This window comes from Panthera pardus, unplaced genomic scaffold (assembly GCF_024362965.1).
Source record: "Panthera pardus isolate Hobbes unplaced genomic scaffold, ASM2436296v1 HiC_scaffold_22, whole genome shotgun sequence".
In the NCBI taxonomy this organism is placed as follows: domain Eukaryota; kingdom Metazoa; phylum Chordata; class Mammalia; order Carnivora; family Felidae; genus Panthera; species Panthera pardus.
In genome coordinates this window covers 21,395,186-21,408,104 of record NW_026526788.1, presented here as the reverse complement: position 1 = coordinate 21,408,104, position 12,919 = coordinate 21,395,186, and the positions used below count along the sequence as shown (strand labels likewise).

The window sequence follows — 12,919 nt, the reverse complement described above, 5'->3', positions numbered from 1 at the left end:
CCATTTTCCTGCATGTTAGGAGGGAAAGTGAGGGGAAGTAAAATGCTAAGGCCTTCCTTTCACTTCCTGACAAATGGGTTTTGAATATTGATTTCTTTCAGTTCATTCTAGTATATTTACGCAGTGAGACCTTGGATGTTCCCTTTTAAAATGAGTCCACAAAATAGAGAAAGAAGTGATAACATAGTGATGTCTTAACTATGAAAGTTTATTCTGTAAAGCCTATTAAAATCCATAGAAAAGGTCTGAAATCAAATGATCATATACCTGTAAATAAACACTTCTTATATGTACACATGCAAACACATTGGCCATTGGGGAACCAGGGAGAGGGCAAAAGAGGGTTTGAAAATGAAAGCCTTAACCCTGAATGGAAACTCAGCTGAGTTCATCAGTACTGGAACATAATTGCTATTAGAAAATGTTTTCAAGGTTTCTTATAAATGAGATTGTGCTTTTGGGATTGGTCTAAGTAGATTCCCTAAGAACCCAACCTTACAAGAAATCCAAAAATGTTCAGGATGTGCCCTTTGTGGCTAGACCATAGTGCATTAGCAACCAACTAAGTCATCTGATGTATGATCTCAGAAAACAGCCCCCTTTTTGTCCCCTAAAAAATCAGGTCAAAAGTCCGGGTGCGGTTCTTACACGGATGACTGCCTGCTGTTACAAGGTAAACTTCTGCTACTTTCCAACTCTTTCAAAGCAGTGACCCATGGCAAGAAGTACTAAGAAAATTGTTTGGTCTCCTAGTTACCCTCTTTGCCAATTCTAGAGAATTCTTTAAAGGGAATCCTGATCGAGATTCTACTACCATCTTCTCTCTACCCTCCACCTTCAGATTAGCAGGGAGAATGTGGAAACAAAACACAGGCCGAATGGCCCCTTTCTATTTTTATAATTATGTCAATCATAACATACTTGACATCTAGGCTTGGTAGTGTTTGCATTAATGTATGTTCTGCTTTTTAATTTACCCAAGTGAAAATCTTCCCCAGTTTACGATCCGTAATTAATTCTGAATAATTCTGATTGAATTTTTCCCTTTTCTTCATCTAATCTACTGATCTCTGAATGCAAATTAGAAATTCTTTTTTTTTTTTCCCCACAATAGGAACTCCTTCCCTTTTTCTGCTTCTTTGAGCCATTTCAGGGCCTTCTTTCACAATACTTGGATCCTTCTAAGTTTTCTGAATTTATGGTCTTTTCAAAAAAACTTCAAATTTCATAAGGAACTTAGCAGCCAGTAGATCTTTGCAGGGAATAAGGAACTTGAAAACTCTTTCCTTTTGACACCATGTTATTTAGTAGGGTATTTTGTTCAAATGAAATTTCTTACAAAGTCAAGATTTATATTACTATAATATTTCAAAATATTTGTTAACTATACCTTTGGTGGAAAATGGCCTACTTCATTATCTATTTGAGAAACATTCCATAAATCACATTAGCTAACACTGATACCTCCTGTAACAATTTTACTTTTTTCCCCCCTATTGATACCAACACTGCCATTGATTGTTCCAATGGATATTAACTATAGTTTCTATCTCTGAGACTATCAGATTCAGGGTAACTAGCAAACTTAGAAAACAAAATACCAGAATTATTATCAGAATTCCACCATTAAATTTTGAAATAAAATCATTCAGTAAATAGTGTTCACCATGACATTGAAATAGAAACCGAAGATATTTTTCCCTTTGAGTTATGAACTATGTGGCAATTCCTCTTCATTCTCATTGCCTAAAAATTAATATTTGTGCAATTACTGTATTCTTGTCTATGCCATATTCTTGTCTGTCAGGTGTTTTTTCTGTCCTAATTTCATATCAATTCTTTAAATTATTTTTTAATCTTTATTTTTGAGAGAGAGAGAGACAGAGACAGAGCATGAGCAGGGGAGGGGCAGAGAGAGAGGGAGACACACAATCTGAAGCAGGCTCCAGGCTCTGAGCTGGCCAACACAGAGCCTGACTTGGGGCTCAAAGACACAGACCATGAGATCATGATCTGAGCTGAAGTCGTACTCTTATTAACTGACTGAGTCACCCAGGTGCCCCTTTTTTCCTTTTTTTTTTCACATCAGTTCTTTAAAATAAGACTCCAAGCTTTCACATGTTTTATATTATTCTTTCATTCATTTGCATAAACTCTTGCTGAGTACGAGTTGCATGTTAGGTGCCAATTATACTGCTAAAAATTCCTGTTATAAATGTATGTAGCGAATTATACTGATGTAAATTCTTTACTTTTTTATAAATTTCAAATAGCTTTTGATAAAGTTGTCAAATCTGACCAAAATTTCATTGAAATTAGACATACTATACCTCTTTAATGAAAGGTCAAGTGAATATAGATTTCAAACTAGTTTTAAATGAATATTAATTTTTCTTCAAACTAATAATTGGTAGCATATAGTTTCTGATGCCAAAATGTCTCTTATTATTATTTTTATTATTTAATTACACTGATCTTTACCATATATATGCACATACAGATCAGTGTAATTAAATATATCCATTACTATATGCACACACATATATACACACATATACAGAGGAATTTCATTTAGAATCCTGCTCAAAATTTTCTTCCATCTAAACTTTTTTAAAGATTCTCACAAATACATATCATGATTTTCCTTAGCAGGGAAAACCAGCAAGTGAAAGTAATTCTTTTTTGATTTCCCTTCTCAGAATGTCTTTTATTTTAAATGTGATGGTAAAATTATTATACTAAAAAATGCATTTATCAGGACTTGAAAGACAGTGAGAGTGATTCGAGCTCAGAGGAAGAACGGAGAGTCACTACCCGAGTTATTCGCCGGCGTTTGATTATAAAGGTATCCTGTAGCCGGATGGTGATGGGGCATCGCTATGTGATTAGAAAGTCCTTCCTTGTGGCCTTGAAAATTTAGCATGCTTGATAACTAAGTGGCTCTGTGTATGTTTCTTTGCATATTTGAAAGCTTGTAAGAACAACCAGCAACAAGGAAAAGGTTGTGTTGCATGGTAGTGAGTGTTCTGTCTAGGCCTGTGTTTGACATGTGACAGCTGTAATTTTGTCTGGGAATTCTTGGTATTTGTATCCTGCTTTCCCTCAAAGTGTTATATGTGAACAAAGATTTTATCTTGGTTTATATCAAATGAAACGTTCAATCGAAACCTCCGAGGCCACAGTGAGGTATGAGGTCAGGTCAAGAAGGAGAATGAAATAATTAAAAGGCTCCCCTCCTCAGCCTCAAATTCCTACTGCCTGAACAGATAGATCTTAAGTAAAAACCAGTTCTTTAATACCAAACGATGGCTGAGAATTTGGAGTAATAGCCTGGCATGGATGTATGTAACAAACAAAATTGGGCAAAACCTTCTGAAAAAAGGCTTTTAACTTGACTAACATACAGAAAATCAGTCTGTATTTTTACATATACGAAGCAGTTTTTACTGGAAGTGAAAAATATCATTCTCCCCCTGCTACAACACAGTTGAACACTATGAATAAACCTTCATTTCCCCCCACAAAGGCCTTTTGAAGCACTGACTGTATGCATGGTAAGGTCCAGCAGAACACTTTTCACAGCCTGTGCTTGTCTTCATTACTCTCTTTAGAGAGAGATTTCTTGATGTTAGAATAATTGACTACAGAAACTAGGAAGCCATTTTCAACACACAGACCTTTGAAGGTGGTCCAAATAACTTGAGGCTCCTTGGTTGACAGCTCTGGAGAGAAAGAAAGGAAGGGAAATATGTATTGAAAACCATTTATCAAATTTATCCTCCCTTTCCAAAGTGTCAGGAGGCCCAGCAGAGAGCAGAGAAGTTGGCTTAGGTATCTAAAACTTTTTAATCCTGCTGCTTGTATTTTTCATGTAGATCAGATGAAAGAAGAGGACAAAATCTGCCAAATCTGCTCTAGTATAGTTTTTCTAAGACTCTGGAAGCATTAGAGAAGAAAATAGGTCCTTGTCTGAATCTTAAACTATGCACAAATCAATCATGAGCTCAATAGATAGCTATCAAAAAAAAAAAAAAAAAAAGCACGAATCACTTTGAAAATTCCATATAGGCAAGCCAAATTACTTATGGGTGTCCAGCATATCCAGCATATTTGCAAGTATTCACCTCCCACACATTCCCTGGGATTAGGAGGAAAGAAATAATACAGGTTTTCTGAAGGAGTTAAAGCCATACTCTTTGCTCAGGCAGGATTTGTTCTTCCCAGAATCAGTGTCTTCAAGAAATGATATTTTAAAGTGAAATGTCCTGAAAAAGCACACCGAACACATTGTCTTGTAACTTGCTTTTTATGCTAATATATGACATACTGGTGTCACCTCCAAATCCACCTCACTCCTTATAAAAGCTGCTCATTATATGAGTTGACTCTCCTGTATATAGGACAGAAGAAAATAAACGTAATCCTGCAAAAAAAGTGAGAGAGAGAGAGGATAAAGAAGTTTTACTCTAAAGAATACAAAAACAAAATAATAAAAACACAAAACCCATCAAATCAATGAGGGTTATTTCACTTGGTCTAGAATTCTAGATATGCATTAGCAAGCTAGCTTTTAAGTAATTTTGTTAGAGTGTGTTATTTATATATTTGAGCTTAATATAAAATTAAGCATGTGTGATATATAAACATTTTTATTAAGGGCTTAAGTTTAAAAGACGAAATTATGCTATGATGGCTTCATAAAACAGAGGAGTCTGTGTTCTCTTCAAATCCCCACTTCTTGAAGTTTAATTTTAGGGAGGTTGAGTTGGAATGATCAGAGCATAGGTTTTATAACTGGGGAGTGCATTGTGTACACAATAGAGTCACTCAACAAATTTGGAGAAACCAAAACCTAAAAAAAATAGCTATAATTGAAAACTATAGATATAATAAAAATCTTTATAAATTACATGTATAAGAATCTTTCTGGTTACTCTTTTTCTGTTCAGAGTTTCAGGGCAGTTAGAAAGGATCACATTTCTGTTGCTTTTCTCTTCATGTGTTGGTATCTTTCTGAGATAAAAGCTGAAAACTGCCGCCATATACAGTAACTGGGATGTGGGAACTGCCTCTGTCAAAAACATGAAAGGAGAATGTTAGGGTGGAAAGGAATCATTGATACTAAAATCACTCATTTTCCAAGGTGACAAAACCAAGGGACTGGAGAGTGGTTGGTTTAGCCCAAATCACACTCCAGTACAGTAGCACTTCTGGAAGGCCCCAACCCCAAACCTAATCTCGAGCCCTCCAGTGCAGCACCTTCTACCTGCTTTTTCCACAACACTGTGTTCTCCAGAATAAATAAAAAAGGAATAGCTTCTTATAGACCAAATTAGACACTTGGCCACTTAAACCTTTCCAGCGGCCTGGAAGAGGGCAGCCGTGAGCTGTCTCTCCTGGAAATTATCTGACAGGATTGGAATGCTGAGAATTTGGCCTGCTTCATGGAGGTTGTCCAGCCTTGGGCTGAACCAGCATATTTATGCTGTTTGCCATAGTGATCCCTCTAACATTTAGGATCTCGGAGTTGAAAACTATTGTGGGGTTGTTCCATCTCTCCCAGGACTAGCTGTGGCTATGCACGGTCCACATAAGCAGTAGGTGTGCTCAGGATTCCATTACAAGCGTGGGTGAATCTGTCTTCCTAGCCATAAAATTTGTACAACTGATGGGGTGAAAGTATAATTTTATGATTTGTCTCTGTAATGTCATATGCAGGTTCATCCATTTTTTATGAAGTTTTTTTTTTAATTTTTTTTTTACATGTACTGTATTCAAGTCTCTAAGGAATAAGTCCAACAAACTCTTCCAATTGTGTGGGGACTTTTAGATTTTATAAGCATATTAATTTATTTCTATATAATTTGATAATATCACAGTTGTTTCAAATGCTTCGAAGCAGTTTCAGTAAATTACTCAGTCCTATGAGCTTGTTTATTTTATTCACTTAGCAAAGACAGTGATTACAAAGGTAAAAACTTTAATTCGCAGCCAAACTATTGTGAAGTTAGGTAGGATTCAGATAACTGAATTTTTATTATATAGTTCAACTGTATTTTTATTTCTGCTGTTGAACTTTTTGCTAACTTCTGAATTAAGTTTACATATATGTTTTCCCCAAATCAAGCAACTCAAAAGTATATAAAGTTTGATCTACTCTTTCCATTTCCCAGAGGTAACCACTTTTCACGAGCTTCAGGTTATTTTGATGTACATATATTAATATATATATAAAATGTACATGCACTTTATATACATGTAAACACACATTCCCCAAAGTGAGTTTCTCAGAATATAAAAATGGGTTATACTATCACTTACTGCTATTATAATAACTTGCAAAGTTATATATGTCACATACATGGTATCCTTTCCACTTGGGGGAGAAAGCTAAAGTTTTAATGTTCTATACATCAGACAAATTGGTACATTTCGTACTGGTTTTCTTTCCTTTTATTCAAGGACAGAGGAATAAAAGCTATAAAAGGCAGTGCCTCTAGCAGAGGTCCAAAGGGAAGTACAGCTAGTCTACATTAAGGTGGCCACTGGGGATGATACTGTGACACCATATGTGCTGTGATTTTCCTCTGAAGTAGGAAAGGAGAAAGTGGGGGGGGAGGGGGGGAGGTGTTGCCAAAAATAATGCCATCAACAAGACCAGGGGGGAAATTTTGCCTACTTAAAGGTACAAACTGTTGTCTAGAACTTTAGGAACTAATTAGAGGTTATTTTCTGTCATTAAAGATGGATGATTTTTTTTTAAGAACATGTTTCCTGACTTCTGTCTTCCCTCTTTATCTAATGGATTCCTAACTAATCTCCCCCAATTTAGTGAGTTTGTACATCATAACACAACTTACTTTGGCCTTATTAAAGCACTAATTGATTGTATTTAATGGCCAATTATGGTTAAGAGAGGTATCTTTATCTTTAGCTATACATAAACAGTATGGGTTTTCAGTAGGAAACAAAGAAAATGCCTACATGCCAGACTAGATCTAAACAACTTCTATGGCTTGTTATTTAGAAGTAGGACTTTAATTTTTTCTAAGGCTATTAATATAAATCCATTTACTTCTATTATTCACTATATTTATAAATATACCTTCTTTCACATTTCTGTCAGAGACTTTCCAAACAGTTAACTGGCATCTTTCCCCACAAAAGGGTCCATTCATAATGTATCCAATAGGATTCTACTTTACTGGATTTTCCTGGGATCCTCAAATTACCTACTATGCAAAACACCAGACATTTCCCAGAGTTAACTCAAAAACATTTCATTTTTTCATGTTTAAACTGTAATGAAATCTTTCATCACCTCTTATTATTGGCTTTTCTGCTTCTTTATGCCTTTGTTTTCAAAATAAAATGAAATTCATTTTTTTTCCCAAAATATATGAAACCACCCACAGGAAATATAAATAACACTTCCATAAAAAACTTTTTGCAGATTTTAGTGCATTTAAGCATGAGACCTCCCTCTACATTTTTCCAATCCCCTTCCCTCTCTTAAGTGTGGTAATTGAAGCAAATCATAAGCAAGAGCCAAAGGGAGCTAAACATGAGCAGCAAGAAACATCATGTTTTATTTTCATCCCACCTCCCTCCCTCTCTACCACAGTGAGGAAAATGAACCCATGTCTCACCCAGTCATGAGCTATAAGCCCATAATCTAGAAGAATACAAAGTCATTTTGTAAAAAGAAAAGAATGAAAACAATTTTGGCAGCAAAACAAGGTAATGTTTTAGTCTTTACTCTGTCATTTTAAACCGGCTCTGCCTTTCTACTGGCTGTGACATAAAGCAGTCATAGAACATTCTCACCATTGGCTGGTGCTGACAAAATTATCAGAGCTACTACCCTTTCCAGCCCAACAACACTGCAAGAGTTAGAATCCTGGCTCTCCCAGAAATGTAGCTGTCAACTTCGTGATCTGCCATTTTCCCTAAAATAACATCAGGTGAACAACTACAGTACATTGTTCTAACAGCATTGTCCCGGCCACCTTTTCACCAAGAAGTCTGACTAGCAGGTCACTAGGTCTGTAGAGTAGGTCTGCGCTTAAGATGTTTGTCCTTGTTCCCCCAAACTAAGTGGCACTAACTGAATGTTGAATACCAGTGAAGAAGGTTATATATTGCATATATAGCCCCATTTTTGCTCTCTGAGTGGTTTTTCTTTTTTTTTTTTTTATGTTTATTTATTTTTGAGACAGAGGGAGACAGAGTGCGAGTGGGGGACGGGCAGAGAGAGAGGGAGACACAGAATCTGAAACAGGCTCCAGGCTCTGAGCTGTCAGCACAGAGCCCGATCCGGGGCTCGAACCCACGAACTGTGAGATCATGACCTGAGCCGAAGTCGGATGCCCAACCGACTGAGCCACCCAGGCGCCCCTGGTTTTTCTTATTGTACAATCATAGAGCCAAATAGGGAGATATTAAGGAGCCATATAAATCTACCAAGCTGGAAAATATGAGCCCAACTTGGGGAGTTAAGACTTTATTCCATTTTTTAAATTCACCAGAGGAAGATCTTTGACAGTTTCCCCTTGTAAATCAGATAACAGTCACTAACTGAAAGATATCATCATCTTAAATCCATTTAGTACTGATCTTTTCTTTTCTTTTTTTTGTCTGTGGCAATAGAGATTAGATGATCCATCATCACATAAGACCCCTTCACTTGAAGATAGTATTCAGAAATTGTGTACACCATCAGACATAGTTATTCTCATTTTAATACCTCCAAAAAGCTCAGTTTTAAAGAAAAACATGATATTCTCTGTACTCTGAACTTCACTTTTTAAAAAAAGTCTATCTTACCCTTAGTAAATGAATTTTTAAATGAAAAAAAAACAAAAACTAATAAAGACAATAAATGTAATGCCCCAACTAAGGTACCATCTTAATTTAGATTAAGGAAAATACAACCTAAAAATTATTTAGAGATTTGGTAGGACTAATTCAGAAACACAGTGCTCAAAATGAGGCGATCTAATTAGAGCTCTAATCATTGACTTTTTTTTTTCTTCAAAAAATGAAACTTTTGGTTTATATAGCATTGTGTAACTGCGTTTTATAATTTTTCCTTCTTGGAGTTGCCTGCTAACCGTCAGTCTTGTACATACCTAAGGCTTACTGCTTTGACTGTTGTGGCCTAAGTAACCATTAGAGGAGTCAGCCTTTTCCCTTTGCCCTGGAGTAGCAAGCAGAATTTATACTTTCTTTCTCTAAAACTCTGCAGAGCATGTGTGTGGCCTATGGAGTGCTGTGGAGATCTGTCCATCTAGTATGTTGCTAATCTCTATGCCACATCCTTTAGGGAGAGGAAGCAAAAAGCATTCCTGGTGAATCTGTCACAGAAGAACAATTTACTGATGAAGAAGGCAACCTCATCACCAGAAAAGTAATCATCATTGGGATTTTACGCTTCTCTTGGGATTTAGATTTTTCTACTGTTTGCTGTAGTGTCACCCCTTGAAACAGAAACAAAAATCTCACTATTGCTTCCTACAGATCACTCGGAAAGTAATAAGACGAATTGCTATCCCACAAGAGAGAAAACATGATGACATGGTAATGGAGAGGGGCTGCCAGAGAAAAAGAGGATAAACACTTTGTGAACTTTCTAGAATACGCTGCTAACAGGCTGGCATCTGCAGTGTGGCAGCTTGAAGTGTTTGCTGCTTTTGACATCCTGTGCATTTGATCAGGGTCAAAGAAAAAGACTTCTTCTTAATGTTCTTTAACATTATATATTTTTTTCTGTCTTCAGAGTTTTCAGAAATAAGTTCATTTATGGAGAGTAGAATGTGCTGGTTACAGCATGTGAGAGAAATAAAATTAAAACCCTCTCTCACCACCAGACCCCTGGGCAGCACCCCGCCCCCCCACTTTGGCCTCCCACCCAGTGCTTTGCCTGAAGCTTAGTGCCTGCCTAGGGGGAGGGTGGAGAGCACCTGAGGGAGGGCACTCACTTCCAGCAAAGGTACAGGGTTTCAATGTTAGAATGGCAAAAAGCTCACATCAAATCCATACATTTTTCCCTTTCCAGTATGTTCTACAAAGGGAAATCTGAATTCCCTCATCTTAACCCGAGGAGGGCTCTCCTCTCTGGGTTTATAACAGCCCATATGCAATGTGTCAGTTAAAGAACTAATCTTAACCACTGTGCAGTGTAACTCAGCAAATGAAACTCCATCTCCCAGACAAAACACCTCTGGCTATTTGTCATTCCTTTCCTTTTCTCATTTTGAAAATAGAAACTCCAATAGCCTGTGTTTACATAAGAAAAAGTGCACTGAAAATTTCTCAAGACTAACTCAAAAGATTGGAAAGGCTACTGTGTTTCTGTTATAAAGCTGGGAAAAGTGGAGTATTTGTACAATTTTGCTCTCAGGGAAAAGTATCCCTGGTGCTCAGTGAAGAGAGGTCTTGTTTTATGGAAAATGGATGATTGCTTGATCTGCAGTAATGAGGAAGGGGTTGGTAATTCCACAAATTAAAAAAAAAAAAAAAAAAGTCCCTGAGATCAACAACATTCCTATGGTGTTTAGTTCATGATCAGTGCTTTCCTGAGAAATTTTAGTCTCAATACAACAGATTGCTTAAAATTCTGTTGGCTTAAGAAGAAATAAATTATAATTTACTAATATTTGTTATAATTTGGGTTTGGGTGCCTTGAGAGCTTTGGTGATGATTTCTTCTAGTTTACAAGTAAATGAACAGGCTAACTCATTTTTTTTAATTTATCACTAACCTTTAAAAAATTTTTATTTGTTACTATTATTCTTTTTTTGTCACTAACCTTTTATTTATCACTAACCTATCAAGTTACTCCAAAGTATAGTTATGTTACTGTATTCATTCTGATGGTGCTCTCTAGCTTGCCTCGATGATGCCAGGCTTGTGTGGTTACGCCAAATAGATTGTGTGTATTTTGAGACGTGAAGTGACAAAGTGCTTTAAACTGTGTTTCACTTACCTAATCCAGCCTCAAGGGACCAGAATGGGAACCACTCTATGACTAAAACTCTTTCACTGTGAAATCTTAACACATACGTTCCTTTTTACAGCAGGGAGAAGGTTATAAGGTGAAGACAGCGAAGAAGGAAATCCGTCATGTGGAAAAGAAGAGCCATTCATAACAGTAAACGGTTAGTCAAGGCAATAGGTGTGCTCATATCAACAACAGTCGGCCTTAACTCGCTGTGAAACCTCTCCTTTCTCTTGATGACTGATTCAGATCCCCCCATCCACTGCCCTCCTCTCTTTTTCACTGAATTCCAGCTTTGAATATCCAGTATGAACTTATTGGGCTTATTTCTATATTTACATATGCAACGTACACACACACTCCAGTCACAGTTCATAAACTTTCTCCTCACAAACTAGTCAGGAATTTAAATGTAAATGGTGTTTCCAGAAGCAAATGTAAACAGTGATTTTTGAGTCCCCTCTAAGAGCAGAGGCTCCGTATGAAATGTGGTAGCATTATACAGCCTGACAGGAAGCCAGTCTGGCAACAACCAGTTAGTTCTCACTGATGCACTCTGAGATTTGTGCACATCCAGCCTTTCACTGTTTTAGCAGAATGGCCTCTGAGAATTCAATTTCCATTGAAATAGAGTGGTTGCCCATTTTAAATTAAATGGCCGAGATCCCTATATGCTACTTGGTATATCTTCCAGAAACCAGAGCAAATTAAATAGGAGGTAAATGGACTATTTTTTTTTTGAAAAAAAATTTTAATGTTTATTTATTTTTGAAGGAGAGACAACTTAACTGAAACTTAACTGAAATAGTAATTTTTTAAAAGAACCTCTTCAAATAAAAAGAAATTAATGTTTATTTTATTTTTGAGAGAGAGAGAGAGAGAGAGAGAGAGCAAGTTTGAGCAGGGGAAAGACAGAGAGAGAGGGAGACACAGAACCCAAAGCAGGCTCTAGGCTCCGAGCTGTCAGGACAAAGCCCAACGCAGGGCTCAAACTCACAGACTGTGAGATCATGACCTGAGCTGAAGTCAGACACTTAACCAACTGAGCCACCCAGGCACCCCTGGACTACTTTTTTTTTTTTTTAAGTGAAATATTTGGTGAATTTGCTTAAATTTGTCTGAAATTTTTTCATAGATGAGGATATTTCTAACAAACATTGTTTTCTAAGTTTTACGTTATCCTATTATCTTTAGCTATACTTATGAAAGGTCATTTCCTAAGCATGAAAAAAGCAGATGGAGCTTTGAAAAGAAATTTGAAAAGGTCTCTTGAGTCCGTGAGGTGAAGTAGCATGATTTCTCAAGGGATGTGCACCAGCAGTTCTCTTAGCCCTACTGGTCAAAATGACAAAGAGCATATAGATTCTAGTTTTTACTCGGACAGATCTTCTCTTCCCCAGTGACCGGAATCCTGCTACTGCAGTGTGGACATGAGGAACTGAGAAATCTAGTCTCATTGCTCTGAATTTTGTTTGTGACTCAACTAAGGCTGAGATAAATTCCTTTTTCTAAGTTTTTATTTTAATTCCGGTATAGTTAACATACTATGTAATATTAGTTTCAGTAGAACAATATAGGGATTCAACGCTTCTGTACAACACCCAGTGCTCATCACAAGTACCCTCTTATCTCCCATCCCTTATTTCCCCAGTCGTCCCACCAGCTTCCCCTCTGGTAATCATCAGTTTGTTCACTATAGTTAAGAGTCTGTTTCTTGGTTTGCCTCTCTCTGTCTTTTTTTTTCCCATTTGCTCATTTTTTTTTGTTTTTTAAATTCCACATATGAGTGAAATCATATTGTAGTTGCCTTTCTCTGACTGACTTCTTTCACTTAGCATAATACTTTCTAGTTCCATCCATGTTGTGGCAAATGGCAAGATTTTGTTCTTTTCTATGGCTGAGTAATATTCCATTGTATGT

At 36.7% G+C, this 12,919-nt stretch overlaps 1 protein-coding gene and 1 long non-coding RNA gene across 35 annotated transcripts in view; one reads left to right on the top strand and one right to left on the bottom strand.

The window, feature by feature from the left end:
• The window catches only part of ANK3 (ankyrin 3), a 679,089-nt gene that overhangs the window by 654,599 nt on the left and 11,571 nt on the right, over positions 1-12,919 (top strand). For 25 of the 34 annotated variants that reach the window (XM_053910305.1, XM_053910324.1, XM_053910308.1 and 22 more), the window contains 5 exons: positions 623-673; positions 2,759-2,845; positions 9,326-9,409; positions 9,520-9,579; positions 11,079-11,159. In XM_053910305.1, coding sequence (XP_053766280.1) covers positions 623-673; positions 2,759-2,845; positions 9,326-9,409; positions 9,520-9,579; positions 11,079-11,150 — 354 coding nt within the window. In that variant the 3' untranslated portion in view covers positions 11,151-11,159. The remainder of the gene's footprint in view (positions 1-622; positions 674-2,758; positions 2,846-9,325; positions 9,410-9,519; positions 9,580-11,078; positions 11,160-12,919) is intronic. The other 9 variants (XM_019444263.2, XM_019444262.2, XM_053910301.1 and 6 more) reach the window with 4 other exon arrangements.
• Positions 4,288-5,063, bottom strand: LOC109264294 (uncharacterized). Its single transcript, XR_002078680.2, has 2 exons — positions 4,911-5,063; positions 4,288-4,423 (listed from the first exon to the last, which is right to left on the bottom strand). It is a non-coding gene; the product is annotated as an uncharacterized LOC109264294 (long non-coding RNA).